Raw genomic sequence first — 17,086 nt, 5'->3', positions numbered from 1 at the left:
TAACAACATCATTCTCCACAAACACTCCATTGTCTGTTCTGGCGCTCGGATTCCCATCAGATCTATTCCTGTTTTTATTTTGGAACGAAAGGTGTTCCAATATTTCTAAGTGCCTTGAGCTGCAAACTTACTTTTTGCCCTTTTACTCCTGTGGTATTTAGTTGGTGAATAGAATGTAATATTTTTAAAAAGGAATGGAGCATTTAGAGTATGAGAACACTCAGTCCTCTTTTATTGTCATTTAGAAATGCATACATGCATTAAGAAATGATACAATGTTTCTCCGGAGTCATATCACAGAAAACAGGACAGACCAAAGACTAACACTGACAGAACCACGTAATTATAACATATAGTTACAGCAGCGCAAAGCAATACCATAATTTGATGAAGAACAAACCATGGGCACGGTAAATAAAGTCTCAAAAGTCCCCGAGTCGATGGGCTCCTGAGTCCCCGATAACAGGCGGCAAAAGGGAGAAACTCCCTGCCATAAACCTCCAGGCACCGTCAACTTGCTGATGCCTTGGAAGCAGCCAACACTGAGTCCATCCGTCCGAAAACTTCGAGCTTCCGACCAGCCTCTGATACAGCCTCCCGAGCGCCATCCTCTGCCGAGCGCCTTCGACCTCGCCCCAGCCGCTGAAACAAGCAAAGCTGAGGATTCGGGGCCTTCTGCTCCGGAGATTCTGGTTACCACACGGTAGCAGTGGCAGCGAAGCAGGCATTTCAGAAGCTTTCCAGATGTTCCTCCGCACGCTCATGTCCGTCTCCATCAAATTAGAATTGTGCACAGTCCCCTACTTGACAGATAACAGATATTCATCACCGGAAAGGCCGCGTGCGCTGCCGTTGCGCCGCCATCTTCTCCCCCCTCCATTTGATGGCTCTAGGCCTGTAGTTGCTGAGTTTAGAAGAATGAGGAGGGATTTCACTGAAACCCATCACATACTGTAACGCCTTCTTAATGTGGAAGTGGAGAAGATGTTTCCAATCATGGGAGAGTCTAGGACCCGAGGGCACTGCCACAGAACCCAAGGATGTCCCTTTAGAACAGAGGTGAGGAGGAATTTCTTTAGCCAGAGGGTGGTGAATCTGTGGAGTTCATGACCACAGATGGCTGTGGAGGCCAAGTCATTGAGTGTATTTAAAGCAGAGGTTTATAGGTTCTTGATTAGTCAGAACATTAATGGTTACAAAGCCAAGGCAGCAGAATGAAGTTAAGTGAAGATAAGTCGGCCATGATGGAATGGCAGAATCGACTCGATGGGCCAAATAGCTTATTTCTACTCCTAAGTGATATGGCCTGATGAAAAATGCAGACCCAGAAATTCTATTTTCCGCTGAGAAATCTCTCTTTAGTGAGGGGGATGAAAAGGAATTGATTTCTCCTTGTCTGAGAAATATTAAATTAATTGTAGAACAACGTTGGGCCCAGTTTCTGAAGCGACTTTAATTAGAGCATAATTTTTAATGAGGTACTGTAAATCATTTGTAATTACATTTTAATTTATTTTTAAAAATGGACATGTTTCTCACGCTGCCTAGGTTCCAATTCCTTGCTTCCGGTCTGACCTGTGTGTGTGCAAGATATCAGTGGAATGCTGTTTGCAATTTAAAGGTTAATTAATGCTAACTGGAGTGCGCGTGTGTTTGGACTGGTCAGTAATGAGGAACGCAGCAGATAAATTAATGCCTTGTTAACTCCGCCATTTTCTCTCTTTATCTTATTGTGCATGCTCTCAGGGTTGACCCCGTTCCGTATGACACTCCGAAACCAGCAGGCCACACACGGTTCGTCTGTGTCTCAGACACACACTCGCGAACAGACGGCATTCAGATGCCGTATGGGGATATTCTGCTCCACACCGGCGATTTCACAGAGCTGGGACTCCCCACGGAGGTTAAGAAGTTCAACGATTGGTTAGGTAAGCGACTTCTCTTTATTGCTCTCTGTGACCCTAATTAACCTCTGTTGTATAAATGCCATTCACAATTTTGATAATTAAATCAAAGCGTCAGTAACTGCAGATTGCTACAATAGAAGCAGTGGATTCTAATTAACAGTACTTTCCACCTTTTCTCCTCTTAGTGCCTTCAACTAATCCCATTTGAACCAACAAATTCCTCCTTTTAAAATGATTGTGACCACCACCAAACCTCAAGAGGGGATAAATTAACTTAACTTTACTCACCCCTTCTCTGATCTGTTCCCACAACTTATGAATCTCATCTTCTCAATTTCTTTTCCTTATTTATTTGTTATTCTGTTGTTTTTTTTTGTATTTTGACATTGTCTTTGGCACATTGGTTGTTTGTCCATCTTGTGTGCGTTTTATTCCTATATTCTGTTGTGTTTCCTGTGAGTGCCCTCACATAGCAAAGGTGACATATATCCACTTTGATAAATTTAGGGTCTGATTGTAGGGAGTGATGGGAGAGGTACTGGAGAACAGACACAATGGAAGAGGGCGGCGCGGTGAGGGTCTTTCTGCAAAGCTCAAGTGGATCAATGTGCTTCTGAAAAAAAATCATTATGCACTCTCTCTCCATCCTAAGCAACTGACAATGAAAGAAGGATGAATGTTTCCATTGTGGCAATGTTCAAGTTGGATGTTGTCAGATTGGGATGGTGAAAGTACAAAGTACATTTATCATCGAAGTACTTATAGGTCACCACAGACAACCCTGAGATCCATTTTCTTGTGGGCATTCACAGTAGAAACAGAAAACACAACTGAATCAATGAAAAGCTACTCACAAACATAAGATGGACAAACAAAAGAAGAGAAATTGTGTAAGTACAAAAAGCAAATAGTAATAAATAATATTGAGGACATTAGTTGTGGAATCTTTGAAAGCAAGTCCATAGGTTGTAGAATCACGTCAGAGTTGAGCTGAGTGACGTTATCCACCCTGCTTCAGGAGCCTGGTGATTGAAGGGTAATATTTGTTCCTGAACCTGGTGGTATGGGACCTAATGGGCTCCCTTGCTGATTGTCCTCTCAAGTTGATCTGAAGTAATTGCCGTCTTCAATGCAAAAAGTTTTCTTGGACTTGCTCAGCAGTTGGTGAACTGGTAACCAGGATTAAAGCTGCAGCCGTGAGAAGAACAAGGACTTTCCTACCTCTGCGGTTGAAATCCGAAAAGCTGCAGGTGTGATGGAAAGCCAGAGAGTGGGAAATACTCGGCACGTCGGGTTAACATCTGTGGGGAAAGGAACGGCTAAAGGTTGACACACACAAAATGCTGGAGGAACTCAGCAGGTCAGGCAGCATCTATAGAGGGGAATAAACAGTCAATGTTTCAGGATGAAACCCTTCATCTGGACTGGAAAGGAAGGGGGAAGAAGCCAGAAGAAAGTGATAGAGAGATGGAGAGGAGGACAAGCTGACTGGAAATGGGTGAGACTAGAAACCCTCTGACTTCTGCCCCCTTCTTTTCTGGTCCTGATCAACATTTTCAGCCTGTAATACTGGCTGTATATTCTCCTCTATTGATGCTGCCTGACCTGCTGGGTTCCTCTAGTATCTTGTGTGTGTTTAAGATTTCAACACCTGCAGACTCTCTTGCGTTAAGGCTTCAGGCTAAGGTTCTGATGACAGTCTGGGAGTAACTGAGTAACACCAGTGATGGAGCTGTTGGCTGAGAGGGAATGTCTGGAGGAGGTTGAGATAGGAAGAGAGGAGTGGAGTCTAAAGTATGCTAAGGGTAAAGAGGGAAGAAAAGATCATTAATCTGAAATGCAAACTCTTCCTGTCACCACAGATGCTGCCTGACGTGCTGAGTAGTTTCACCTTTTTGTTATTCTGTTTAAAAACAATGCATTGTGGAAGATTTACTGCATACATAGGTTGATAAGGTGGTTAATAAAGCATATGGCTTGCTTGCCCTTATTAGTTGAGGCACTAAGTTCAAAAGTCAGGAAGTTATGTTGCAGCTTTATAAAGCTCTGGTTCAGCTGCATCTGGCATATTGCAACAGTTCTGGTCAGCCTGTAATAGGAAGGGTGCTGAGGCTTTGGATTGAGTGCAGAAGCCGTTTACCAGGATGCTGCCTGGATTAGAGGGTGTGTGCTTTAAGGAGAGGTTGGACTAACTTACGTTGTCTTCTCAGGAGCAGTGGAGGCTGAGGGGAGATCTGATAGAGGTTTATAAGATTCACTGGCACAGATAGAGTAGACAGACAGCATCTTTATCCCAGGGTTGAAATGACTAATAGCTGAGGACATGTATTTAAGATGAGAGAGGGTAAAATGTGAGGGGCAAATATTTCACACAGAGTGGTGGCTGCCTAGAGTGGTGGTAGGAACAGATATATTAGAGACTTTTAAGAAACGTTTAGATTGGTACATGAATGGGAGGAAAATGGAAGGACGTGTTCATTATGTAGGCAGAAGAGATAAGCTTTGTTGGCCGTTTGATGATTGATTTAATTGGGTCACTGTGGGCTGAAGAGGCTGTCCCTGTGCTCTACTGTTTTATGCTCCATAACATGAGGCCATTTAAGCCATATTACCTATGCTGGTGGTGAAAGACCCGTCCAGCCAATTTGTACTTTTTAAGCACCAGATCTTTTATAAAGTAAAAACACGTCTGCGTTGAACGTGGATATTGCTACTTATAGCAAAACAAACCACTGGAGGAACTCAGCAGGTCAGACAGCATCTGTGGAGGGAAATGATCAGCTGATGTTTCTTATTTTCATCGTACAAGTGGTCCATTCAAGAGTGTGATAGCAGCAGAATAGGAGCTGGCCTTGAGCCTGATGGCATACATTCTCGAACTTTTCTCCTTCCGCCCAGTGGGATGGAAGAGAAGAAAGAATGATGGGTGGTCCTTAATAGCTGCTGATCACAGGCAGTGTAAGATGAAGACCGAGTCTATAGCTACGTCCGTAACTCTCTCCAGTTTCTTGTGGTCCTGAGCTGTTACAATAGAGTAAATAGACAGAAACTTTTTCCCTGGGTGGAAACGGCATAATTTTAATCTGTTTGGAGGAAAGTATAGGGTGGAGGATGTCAGAGGTTTCTTTTTTAACAGGGTGTGCTGAGTGTAGGAACAGTCGAGGAGAATGGGATTGGGAGGGAAAATAAATCAGCCGTGATGGAATGATGAGGGTAAATACAATAGTTGTTTGAGGCTCTTAGATAGGTACATGAATATACAGTGAACGGATATGGACCAGAGGAGTTAGTTTAATTAGGCACGAAATTACCAGTTCAATTTGATATCAGAGATTGTATACAGTATACAACCTGAAATCCTTGCTCTTTGCAGACATCCATGAAATAAAAGAAAAAAAACCAAAGAATGACAGAAAATGTAAGAAACCCAATGCTACCCCTCCCTTCCACTCATGAGAAGCATCAAAAACATCACCCCTCCCCTCCCCCCACTTGCCCCAGCAAAAACATCAACCCTCCCCCTCCCCCCACTTGCCCCAGCAAAAACATCACCCCTCCCCCTCCCCCAACTTGCCCCAGCAAAAACATCAACCCTCCCCTCTCCCCACTTGCCCCAGCAAAAACATCAACCCTCACCACCCACAATGGAAGCAAAAGCAAATCCTCCAAAAAGACCGTAATCTAGTCCATCAAAAATTACTGTCCATCCCAACACTTCGACATCCCAGACATACTTACTCACCAGGGGCGAGAGTGAGACCACCCCTGTGTCTGTTGAGAGGGAGACCAACAGCTCACTATTTCCACGTTACAATCTGCCGCGTTGCTTATTTGAGTTTCTCCAACTGAAGGGTCTCCTTTTGACAGCAGTGTACACGTTTCAGTCTCCTACAGTGCTGCAGTCGGTAACACCGGTGGGGAATCGGGTCATTCACAGGGCCACACCCCAAAGGTGCACATCTTCCTGGCAGCACCTAGAAATATTAAAACATCTGGCCGCTCAGCAAGAGCCCACAGCCATGAAGAGCCGCAGTTCGAGTACAGCTGTAGATCATGGACTCCAGCCTCCTTAAAAAGGGAAAAAGATACATTAAAAATAGAAGGAGTTAACCCATTCCCATTCTGATATGTCTATCCACGGCCTCCACTCAGGTTAGAGGAACAACACCTTATATTCCGTCTGGGTAGCCTCCAACCTGATGGCATGAACATTGACTTCTCTAACTTCCGCTAATGCCCCACCTCCCCCTCGTACCCCATCCGTTATTTATTTATATACACACATTCTTTCTCTCTCTCTCTCCTTTTTCTCCCTCTGTCCCTCTGACTATACCCCTTGCCCATCCTCTGGTTCCCCCCCCCCACCTTGTCTTTCTCCCTGGGCCTCCTGTCCCATGATCCTCTCATATCCCTTTTGCCAATCACCTGTCCAGCTCTTGGCTCCATCCCTCTCCCTCCTGTCTTCTCCTATCATTTTGGATCTCCCCCTCCCCCTCCCCCTCCAACTTTCAAATCTCTTACTAACTCTTCCTTCAGTTAGTCCTGACGAAGGGTCTCGGCCTGAAACGTCGACTGTACCTCTTCCTATAGATGCTGCCTGGCCTGCTGCGTTCACCAGCAACTTTGATGTGTGTTGCTTGAACTTCCAGCATCTGCAGAATTCCTCGTGTTTAAGATATTTCACTGTTTAGTTAGCAAGCAGGCTTTTTCACTGAGGCTGGGTGAGACTAGAATGAAAGGTTATAGGTGAAAGGTGAAATGTTTAAGGGGAAATTCTTCACTCAGGGTGGTGAGAATTTGGAACAAGCTGGCAGAGGAAATGGTGGATGCAGGTTTTATTACAACTTTTAAGAGAAATTAGGAGAGGTGCATGGATGGGAGGGTATGAAGGGCTATGGTCCAGGTGCAGGTTGATGGGACTAGGCAGAATAATAGTTTGGAATGGACTAGATGGTCCAAAAGCCCTCTATCTGTGCTGTAGTGTTCTATTACTCTGTACTGTAATTAGTTCAGCACAACATTGTAAGCTAAAAGGCCTGTTCGTGTGCTGTTTCCTGTTCGAAAGAGATTCTTGTGAGATTTGGAGAACTGATTTCATTTCTCTCTCTCATTGGGCATCCCTTTCAGCTAGGAGTCCATCTCGTGTACCCGTCTAATGGGAGTTTTTCCTGTCCTAGCTGACAAGATCAAAATTCAGATACGGTGGATTCTAGTTAATTGGGTCACCAGTTAATCAAGGCAGGTGCTTATTTGGGACAGCTCTTAAAGATCAAAAACTACTTGAGAAAATAGCCAGGATTCCCCTTGTTTATTTGGGACACTGTGCAGCTTAGTTTGGGCAGGAGACTGTGGCCGACCAGTTTCTAACCGGTGTCAGTCGCTGCACTAGTGTGACCATTGACACTACTGCGTGCTTAGAGTGAATATGTTATGTTATCCATTTGGGATGCCAACTCAAAAAGCAGTGATTTATGATCATTTTGATTTACTTTGAATTTAAAAAATTTCAGACCCTTGCCATGATGTTGCAAAAAAGATTTGACACTACCCAAAAAAAAAATTACCCTACTGGACCAAATTATTTTTTGTTGGATTTCAACAGTGTTTCATGCAGGAAGACTATGAAGGCAGTCCATTATCTGCACTAGGTGTCTGTGTTCATGTGATTCACTTACAGTCAATCAAAAGAACATGGCAGTGTTCACTGAATGAATTCCTCTATTGATTACCATTAGGAACAAATACCACAGCTTTATAATACTGCAGTAGTATTGATAGTGTTCTAATTTGTTTTGTATTTCATATTTATATGCATATAGTTACTGAACTAAATAGTAGTTTGTCTTTTTCATACCTTCAACTATTTCCATGAAACTTAGGCAAATTTGGCAGTCACTTAATTGGCAAAATCAGCTGTACTTAAAGGCGAGGCCATGTGACCAACCTCCAAGAGGTGCATTCTGGGAGAGCTGGCAACCTTGTCTTCCCCTTGATTGTTAGGGTGTGAGGAAACCTTCAGTGGGAGAAGTTCACGCTGACCGAGCCACCAAAGCCAAGCCTCAGAAATTCTGGTAACTCTCCAAATCGGCACCTGGAAGAGCTGCGTAATCCATGGGTGCGGCTTGTTCTTGGAGGACTGAGTATAAATCTTCTAGAAACAGCAGCTCGCAGAATGACCATGAGACAAAGGAGCAGAATTAGGCCACTTAGTTTACAGAGTCACTCCACCACTCAATCACGGGTGATTTACTTTCCATCTCAACCCTATTCTCCTGCTTTCTCCCTGTAACCTTTGACTCCCTTACTCATTCAAAACCTATCAACCTCCACTTAATGGCTTCGTCTCCACAGCTGTCTCTGGTAGTGAATTCCACAGAGCCATCACCTAAAGAAATTCCTTCTCACTCTGTTCCAAAGGGAGATCCTTTTAATCTGAGGCTGTGCCCTCTACTTCTAGACTCTGCCACTATAGGAAACATCCTCTCCACATCCACCATATCTAGGTCTTTCAATGTTTAGTCAGTTTCAATGACATCCACTTTGTTCTTCTAAACTTCACTGAGAAAAGTCCCAAAGCCATCAAGTGCTCCTCATATGCTAATGTCATTTCTGGGATAATTCTCGTAAATCTTCTCTCCGAGGCCAGCACATTCTTTCTTAGACACTGGGTCCAAAACTGCTCACAAAATCCAGTGGTTTGGCTTCCACAGCAGCCCGTGACCAACCGTACACGAGGAGGGTCAAGCTCTTCACTATGCATGTTAGAAAGGAGCCAGGATATTTAAACCTTGTAGACTCTGATTTTCAGATCTCAGCCTGTGGGGTGAGGGTAGCAGAGATTGGAATGCTAATTATGTGGCTCCGTTGCTTAAGGATAGCCAGCTGGTGGTGTAGTGGCATCTGGACGAGACTTTGAGGTGAATGGTCCCGGATTCGAATCCAGCTGGCTTCTTGCATGCTTTCCATTCAGGCTGGGTTGACCATCGAGCTACCACCTCGGCCTCATAAAAAACAGACAAATGCTAAGGAACGCAAATACGAGGAAATCTGCAGATGCTGGAAATTCAAGCAACACACATCAAAGTTGCTGGTGAATGCAGCAGGCCAGGCAGCATCTCTAGGAAGAGGTACAGTCGACGTTTCGGGCCGAGACCCTTCGTCAGGACTAACTGAAGGAAGAGCTAGTAAGAGATTTGAAAGTTGGAGGGGGAGGGGGGGAGATCCAAAATGATAGGAGAAGACAGGAGGGGGAGGGATGGAGCCAAGAGCTGGACAGGTGATTGGCAAAAGGAATATGAGAGGATCATGGGACAGGAGGTCCAGGGAGAAGGAAAAGGGGGGCGGGGGAAACCCAGAGGATGGGCAAGGGGTATAGTCAGAGAGGGGAAAAAAAGGAGAGAGAGAAAAAGAATGTGTGTATATAAGTAACGGATGGGGTACGAGGGGGAGGTGGGACATTAGCGGAAGTTAGAGAAGTCAGTGTTCATGCCATCAGGTTGGAGGCTACCCAGACGGAATACAAGGTGTTGTTCCTCCAACGTGAGTGTGGCTACATCTTTACAGTAGAGGAGGCCGTGGATAGACATGTCAGAATGGGAATGGGATGTGGAATTAAAATGTGTGGCCACTGGGAGATCCTGCTTTCTCTGGCAGACAGAGAAAGCGGGACAGAGAATGCTAAGGAACGGCAAGGTTGCCGCCCGATGTGCTACAAGGCATGGAGAAGAGCAATCAGTCATTGTTTAAGGGGAGTACGTGTCAAGGGAAGAGATCCAGACAGATGGCATAACCCATTCAGAAATGCAAGGTGAACTCGCCAATCAACTGTCATGCAGTAGCCGTTTAAATAGAACCTTTAATATTACAGAATATCACCAAGGCACTCCACAGGAGTTTATCAAACAATATTTGACATGAGACCCATAGATAGAGGGGTTTTGGACAGTTGATTAAAAATTTGATCAAAGTAGTATGTGGCAGGAAATTTCTTTAAAAAGCTGATAGAGGTATAGAGATTGAAGGAAGGAACTCTTGGCAGCTGTAATTGGTATATTATTGTCACACATGCCAGTGAAGAACTTCGCGTGCCATCCATACAGATCATTTTGTCCCATCTTTGAGGCAGAACAAGATACAGTAGCCATTTATCTAGAACCAATAACAGAATGAACAATCGTGTCACAGTTACAGAGAAAGTGCAGTGCAGGCAGATATTAAGGAGCAAGGCCCTGATGTGGTAGACTGAGAGCAGGAGTCCATCTCATCGTATGAAGCCCATTCAGTAGTCTTATAACAGTGAGATGGAAGCTGTCGTTGAGCCTGGTAGAATGTGCTTTCAGGCTTTTGTATCTTCTGGCCGATTGCAGGGAGGAGAAGAGAGAATGTACAGGGTGTGTGGGGACTTTGATTCTGTTGACTAATTTACCCAGACAGTGAGAAGTGTAGATGCAGTCGAAAAAGGAAAAGATATTAGAGTTTAAAACAAAGTTTATTATCAGAGTACATGTGTGTGGGATCATCAGTTGATCTGCCACCTGTCTTCAGGAGTTTCGGGCCGCTTATGATCAAGACTCCCTCGAGGTGGTGGGCCAGCAGTGCTAAAGCACCACCTCCCACTGGTGAGCTTAAAAACTTGGCATCTGCCTCTATCAGAGTTGTTGGTCGCTTCCATGCAACACATAGTCTACTCTTCAGGTGTCTATGCAACTACTGAAGGGTTTGCAAGATATGTATACACTGTCTGACTATCTGCCCCTCTGGACGTACTTGGTCCACACCCATGCTGATCCTTTCTCTGCTGCCTCAGCTACAGCCCTGCTGGTTGACTTGATCTCTCTTCTAGTGAAGCCAAGGTCACGCAGTCACTTCTGGAAAGTGAACGCAGTAAACCCACGGCAGCCTATTTCGAATGCACGGGACAGTTAACATCTTAGTCCACGTGTATTTTTAACTCTGTGTCACCTTATACAACCCTGAGATTCATTTTCCTGTGGGCATACTCAGCAAATCTATAGCATAGTAACTATAACAGGATCAGTGAAAGATCAGCCAGAGTGCAGAAGAAGACAAACTATGCAAATTCTAATATAAATAAACAGCAATAAATAATGAGAGCATGAGATGAAGAATCCTTAAAGTGAGATCATTGGTTGTGGGAACATTTCAATGATGGGGTAAGTAAGTGTAGTTGTCCCCTTTTATTCAAGAGCCTGATGGTTGAAGTTTTCGATGCCATGCTGAATCTCCGCAGACCCCTGAGGAGGTAGAGGCGCTGCTGTGCTTTCTTCACAATTGTACTTGCATGCTGGCAAACTTAGAGATGTCAAAGTTTGAATAAATTTATCGTCAAAGTGTGTATGTATCACCATATAAAATCCCTGAGATTCATTTTCTTGCAGGCATTCACAGTAAATATAAAGAAATACAATAGAATCAATGAAAAGCTACACAGAAACAAAGATGGTCAAAAAAAATGTACAAAAGACAAACTGCAATACAATTAAAAAAAATATTAAGAACTTGAGTTGTAAAGTCTTTGAACATGAGTCCATGGGTTGTGGAATCAGTTCAGAGTTGAGGTGAGTGAAGTTATCCATGCTGGTCCAGGAGCCTGATGGTTGAAAGATCTTAACTGTTCCTGATCCTGGTGCTGTGGGATGTGAAGTTTCTCCCCGTTCTTCCCAACGGTAACAGTGAGAAGAGAAAGAGAGACCTGGATGATGGGGTTACTTGATGTTTTTTTTTCTTGTGGCTTTGCTCCTTGCAATAGTGCTCAATAGTGGGGAGGGTTTTACCTGTCGTTAATTGGGCTGCATCCACCACTTTTTGTCAGCTTCTCTGTTGGTAGGCATTGTCGTTTCCATACCAGGCCGTGATGCAACTGGACAGGGTACTCTCCACTGCTTTGTAAGTTAGTACAAAGCCAGTTCCTCACTGCACATCTTGGTTTTGTATACTCACTCTGTGACAAGTTTTAGAAGCTGCAATTAAAACATTATTTGATTAAAGTCTGCTGAGCTTAGAAAATGGAATCACGTATTGACACATTTAAAAGTAATGTTCGATTCCACTCAAATTCGGTCTGAACAATCTACCTTGAGAGCAGAAAATGTAATTTATTTGTAATAATTCTATTTTGCCCGCTTGCTGCTCGATATATAGTAAACGGATTTTAGCCTTCCATCTCTTTTTGATTAGTGAAAAAGTGCCTCATAAATTGATCTGTGTTAGTCGCAAGGGATACTCGAGTGTCAGAAACCCAGCAATGGCTCTGTTTATTAAATTATAAAGGATTATGCCATTGGTGCATGGTTTCAGGCAAGTCCTACACCTCACAAAAAGAAGTTAAGTCTGTAACTTCTTTATTAAGGGAACATATTGAGGCTTTTTTTAATGGTGTTTCTCTGTAACAGTTATTACCCCTGAACCATCAGATTCATGAACCAGAGGGAATAACTTCACTCACCCCAACACTGAACTGATTCCGCAATCTATAAACGCTCAAGGACTCTCCAACTCATCTTCTCAATATTTATTATCATTTATTTTATTTTTTATTTGCACAGTTTGTCATCTTTTGCACATTTGTTTGTCCATCTTTGTCGTGTGTGTTTTTTTTAATTGATTCTATTGTTTCCTTGTATCGACTGTGAATGCTTGCAAGAAAATAAATCTCAGTGTAGTATATGGTAATGTGTGCTTTGATAATAAATTTACTTTGTATACACTTTGTTTGCCTGGGTATTATTAACCCCTTCATTTACAGGAACAACAGAAATATTCAAGATCGTTTAATATCGTTTCCAGTGCGCAAGTGTAAAGGAGAACAAAACAATTGTTACTCCCGATCTGATGCAGAACACAAAAAAGAAACGAGAAAGAACACAGTAATAAAAACACAATATGAATACAAAAGATGTCTTATGTACATTGTATGAGCATAAAGTGATGTTAGGCGCAGGAGTGTCTGCACATAAGGTGACTCTGACAGGAGAAGATAGTAGTGGTGGGTGGGGTTGTGGGTATGTCTGCTATTTTTGACCCTTCTGCAGTAATAAGAAATAAAATTATTTGAAGCAGTAATCAAGAAAAGACAATTCTGAGCTATTTTGACTTTCAGTTCAATTGTGGCTGAAATGAATCAAGATTGTTTAATGTAATTTCCAATACACAAGTGTAAAGGAGAACAAAATAACGTTTCTCCAGCTCTGATGCAGCACAAAAAACACAATAAGAAACCCAATAGTAATAAAAGCATAATAAATATAAATACATAAGATATTATAGGCAGAGATTGATATTATATCTATAAAGTGACAATAGGCACAGGAGTGTCTGTGCGTAAGGTGACTCTGACAGGTAACGATAAAGCAGTGGTGGTTGGGGGTGTGCAGGGGTGGGTTATTGGGTGGAGGTGTTGATCAGCTTTACAGCTTGGGGCAAGTAACTGTTTTCGCGTCTGCTCTTGGTGTAGATGCTATATAGCCTCTTCCCTAATGGGAATGGGACAAACAGTCCATGAGCAAGGTGGATGGGATCCTTCATGATATTACTGGCCTTTTTCTGACACCCTTTCTTTATATATCTTCTTGATGGTGGGTAGGCTGGTGCCAGTGATGCCAAGCTCTCTACCTGCTTAGCAATTCTAACCTCACTCCGTGCGAACGCACTGCTCTCCACACTCTCTGCGCTAATCCTAACCTCCCCAACAAACATGCAGATAAGGGAGGTGCTGTCGTGGTCTCTACCTTGCTGAGACAAGGCAACAGCAACTCAGACACCTCCTCTTACTTGCCCCTTGAACAGAACCCCACTGAGGAGCACCATGCCAATGTCTACCACACCATCACTGACCTTATGAGATCTGGGAGTCTCCCATCCACTGCCACCAACCTCATGGTTCCCATACCTTGCACCACCTGTTCCTACCTGCCACCAAAGGTCCATAAACCTGACTGTCCAGGGAGACCCATTGTTTTTGCTTGTTCTTGCCCCACTGAACTTCTATCTGCATTCCTCAACTCTGTTTATTCCCCCAGTGCATTCCCTTCCTACCTATATCCGTGACACTTCACACGCTCTTGACCTTTTCAATGATTTCAAGTTCCCTGGCCCTGATTGTCTTGTTTTCACTATGGATGTCCAGTCCTTGTACACACCCATCCTCTATCAGGAAGGCCTCAAAGCTCTTCGTTTCTTTCTGGACACCAGACCCAACCAGTTCCCCTCCACCACCACTCTCCTCCATCTGGCAGAACTGTTCCTCACTCTCAATAATTTCTCCTTTAGCTGCTCCCACTTCTTTCAAACAAAAGGTGTAGCCCTGGGCACTCACGTGGGTCCCAGCTATCCCTGCCTGTTTGTCGGCTACGTGGAACAGTTTATGTTCCAAGGCTACACCGGTATCACTCCCCAACTTTTCCTACGCTACATCGACAACTGTGTTGGTGCTGCTTCCTACAGCCATGCGGAGATGGTGGGCTTCATCACCTTTACCTCCAACTTCCACCCTGCCCTCAAATCTACCTGGTCCATTTCCAACATCTCCCTTCCCTTTCTCAATCTCTCTGTCTCTATTTCTGGAGACAACTTATCTCCTGATATCTTTTATAAAACCACTCATTCTCACAGCTACCTGGACTGTACCTCTTCCACCCCGTCACTTGTAAAAATGCCATCCCTTTCTCTCAATTCCAACGTCTCCACTGCATCCATTCACAGGATGAGGCCTTTCATTCCAGAGCTAATGAGATGTTGTCCTCCTTCAAAGAAAGGGGCTTTCGGTCCTGCACCATCAACATTGTCCTCAACCGCATCTCTTCCATTTCATACACGTTTGCTCTCACCCCTTTCTCTGTCCACACCACGAGAGAGAGGGTTCCGTTTGTCCTCACCGACCACCCCACCAGCCTCCATGTCCAGCACATGATTCCCCGTAACTTCCACCATCTCCAATGGGATCCTACCACCAAGCATATCTTTCCCCCTCCCGCCCCACCCACCTTCCGCTTTCTGCAGGGATTAGTCCCTAGGTGACTCCCTTGTCCACTCATCCCTCCCCACTGATCTCCATCCTAGTACTTACCTTTGCAAGTAGGACAAATGCCAAACCTGTCCTACACCTCCTCCCTCACTACCATTCAGGGCTCCAAATAGTCCTTACAGGTGAGGCGACACTTCACTTATGAGTCAGTTGGGGTCATCTACTGTATCCGGTGTTCCCGGTGTGGCCTCTTGTATATTGGTGAGACCCAACATAGATTGGGTGACTGCTTCGCTGAACACCCACTGGGTGGGCTCCACCTGAAAAAGCAGGATCTCCCGGTGGCCACTCACTTCAATTCTACTTCCTATTCCCATTCCGACATGCCAATCCTTGGCTGCCTCCACTCCCACAATGAGGCCTTACTCAGGTTGGAGGAGTAGCAACTTATATTCTATCTGGATAGCCTCCAGCATAATGGCATGAACATCGATTTCTCGAACTTCCAGTAATTGCTCACCCTCCCCTTCACCATTCCCCATTCCCATATCCCTCTCTACCTTGTCTCCTTACTTGCCCATCACCTCCCTCTGCTTCTCCCCTTTCCCTTTCTTCCATAGCCTTCTACCCTCTCCTTTGAGATTTCCCCCTTCTCCAGGAATCTCTTTCACCAACTGTCTTCCCAGCTCTTTACTTCACCTCTCCCTCCCTCCTAGTTTCTCCTATCACCTACCACCTTGTGCTACCTCCTCACCTTCCTCCACCTTCTTACTCTGACCTCTCATCTATTTTCCTCATTCCTGAAGAAGGGTCTCAGCCAGAAACATTGACTGTTTACTCTTTTCCATAGATGCTGCCTGACATTCTGAGGTCCTGCAGCATTTTTTTGTTCTGTTGCTCTGATTTCCAGTGTCTGCAGATTTTCTCGTGTTAGCAAGTCCATCTACCTGCTTTGGTTCCGCAGCTCTGGCTAAAGAAGATATAGCTTAAGAAAATTCAGAATTACTCTCGTACTCCCACTCCCCCGACCCCAGTTTTAGGAGGGCAGAGACCTTATGTGAGAAAGCCCTTTCTGATATCACTCCTGAACGGTGTGATTTTAATTTGAGACAGAATGGCTTGTGCTTAGTCTTATTAATTTGTTAGCACAGTTAACAGATCACTCATTAATCATCAACTTTAAGGAAATGAATCCTGGTCTGTATAACCTGACCTTATGTTAACTGCTTTTGCCACAGTCAAGTTCAAATTCATTTGTCATTCATCCATATATGAATACAGCCAAAAAAAACAGCGTTACTCCAGGGTCAAGGTGGAAAACACAGTCCCAACAGTCATACACAGCACAAAGCACATGTATAGCACATATAAGGTAGCAATAAAATATAGTTACACACAAAAATTTTTTTTAAAGTTGTTCAATATTGTTGGGTGAGTCTTTATAGTGTTGTCCGTGAAGCCAGTGGTGTGTGGTGCCTTGAACCCATGGAAGGTACTAGCAACTAATCAGTAATTTATCTAACTTGAAAATAACTTGTGACCTTTGGTGTGACAGTCCTCTTTTGAGGTAAGGGCCAACATTCCATTACTTTTTTTAATTTTAAAAAAATAATTATTAACAAGTTCACTCTACCATTAGCTCGAGTGTGGTGAATCTATAGAATTCATTGCCACGGTTGGCTGTGGAGGCCAAGTCATTGGGTCTATTTAAAGTGGAGGCTGATAGATTCTCAATTGCAACACTCACAACACGCTGGAGGAACTCAGCAGGTCAGGCAGCATCCGTGGAAAAGATCGGTCGATGTTTCAGGCTGGAACCCTTCGTCAGGACTGAAGAGGGAAGGGGCAGTGGCCCTATAAAGAAGGTGGGGGGAGGGTGGGAAGGAGAAGGCTGGTAGGTTCCAGGTGAAAAACCAGTAAGGGGTGGGGGAGGGACCAAATGAGGCAACACTTCACTTGTGAGTCTGTTGGGGTCATCTATTGCATGTGGTGCTCCCGGTGCGGCCTCCTCTATATCGGTGAAACCTGACGCAGACTGGGGGACCGCTTCATTGAGCACCTCCGCTCCATCCGCCACAACAGACAGGATCTCCCAGTAGCCACCCACTTCAACTCTGCTTCCCGCTCCCATTCATATATGTCCATACATGGCCTCTTCTACTGCCATGATGAGGCTAAACTCAGGTTGGAGGAGCAA

General features: G+C 44.3%; 1 protein-coding gene across 2 annotated transcripts in view; it reads left to right on the top strand.

Moving 5' to 3' along the window:
* mpped2a (metallophosphoesterase domain containing 2a) overlaps nucleotides 1-17,086 on the top strand; it is a 210,081-nt gene that overhangs the window by 56,535 nt on the left and 136,460 nt on the right. For both annotated transcript variants that reach the window (XM_063061624.1, XM_063061625.1), the window contains exon 3: nucleotides 1,747-1,928. In XM_063061624.1, coding sequence (XP_062917694.1) covers nucleotides 1,747-1,928 — 182 coding nt within the window. The remainder of the gene's footprint in view (nucleotides 1-1,746; nucleotides 1,929-17,086) is intronic.

This window comes from Mobula hypostoma, chromosome 11 (genome assembly GCF_963921235.1).
Source record: "Mobula hypostoma chromosome 11, sMobHyp1.1, whole genome shotgun sequence".
NCBI lineage: Eukaryota > Metazoa > Chordata > Chondrichthyes > Myliobatiformes > Myliobatidae > Mobula > Mobula hypostoma.
Note: the sequence above shows the minus strand (reverse complement) of the source record. Positions and strands in the feature narration are given on the sequence as shown.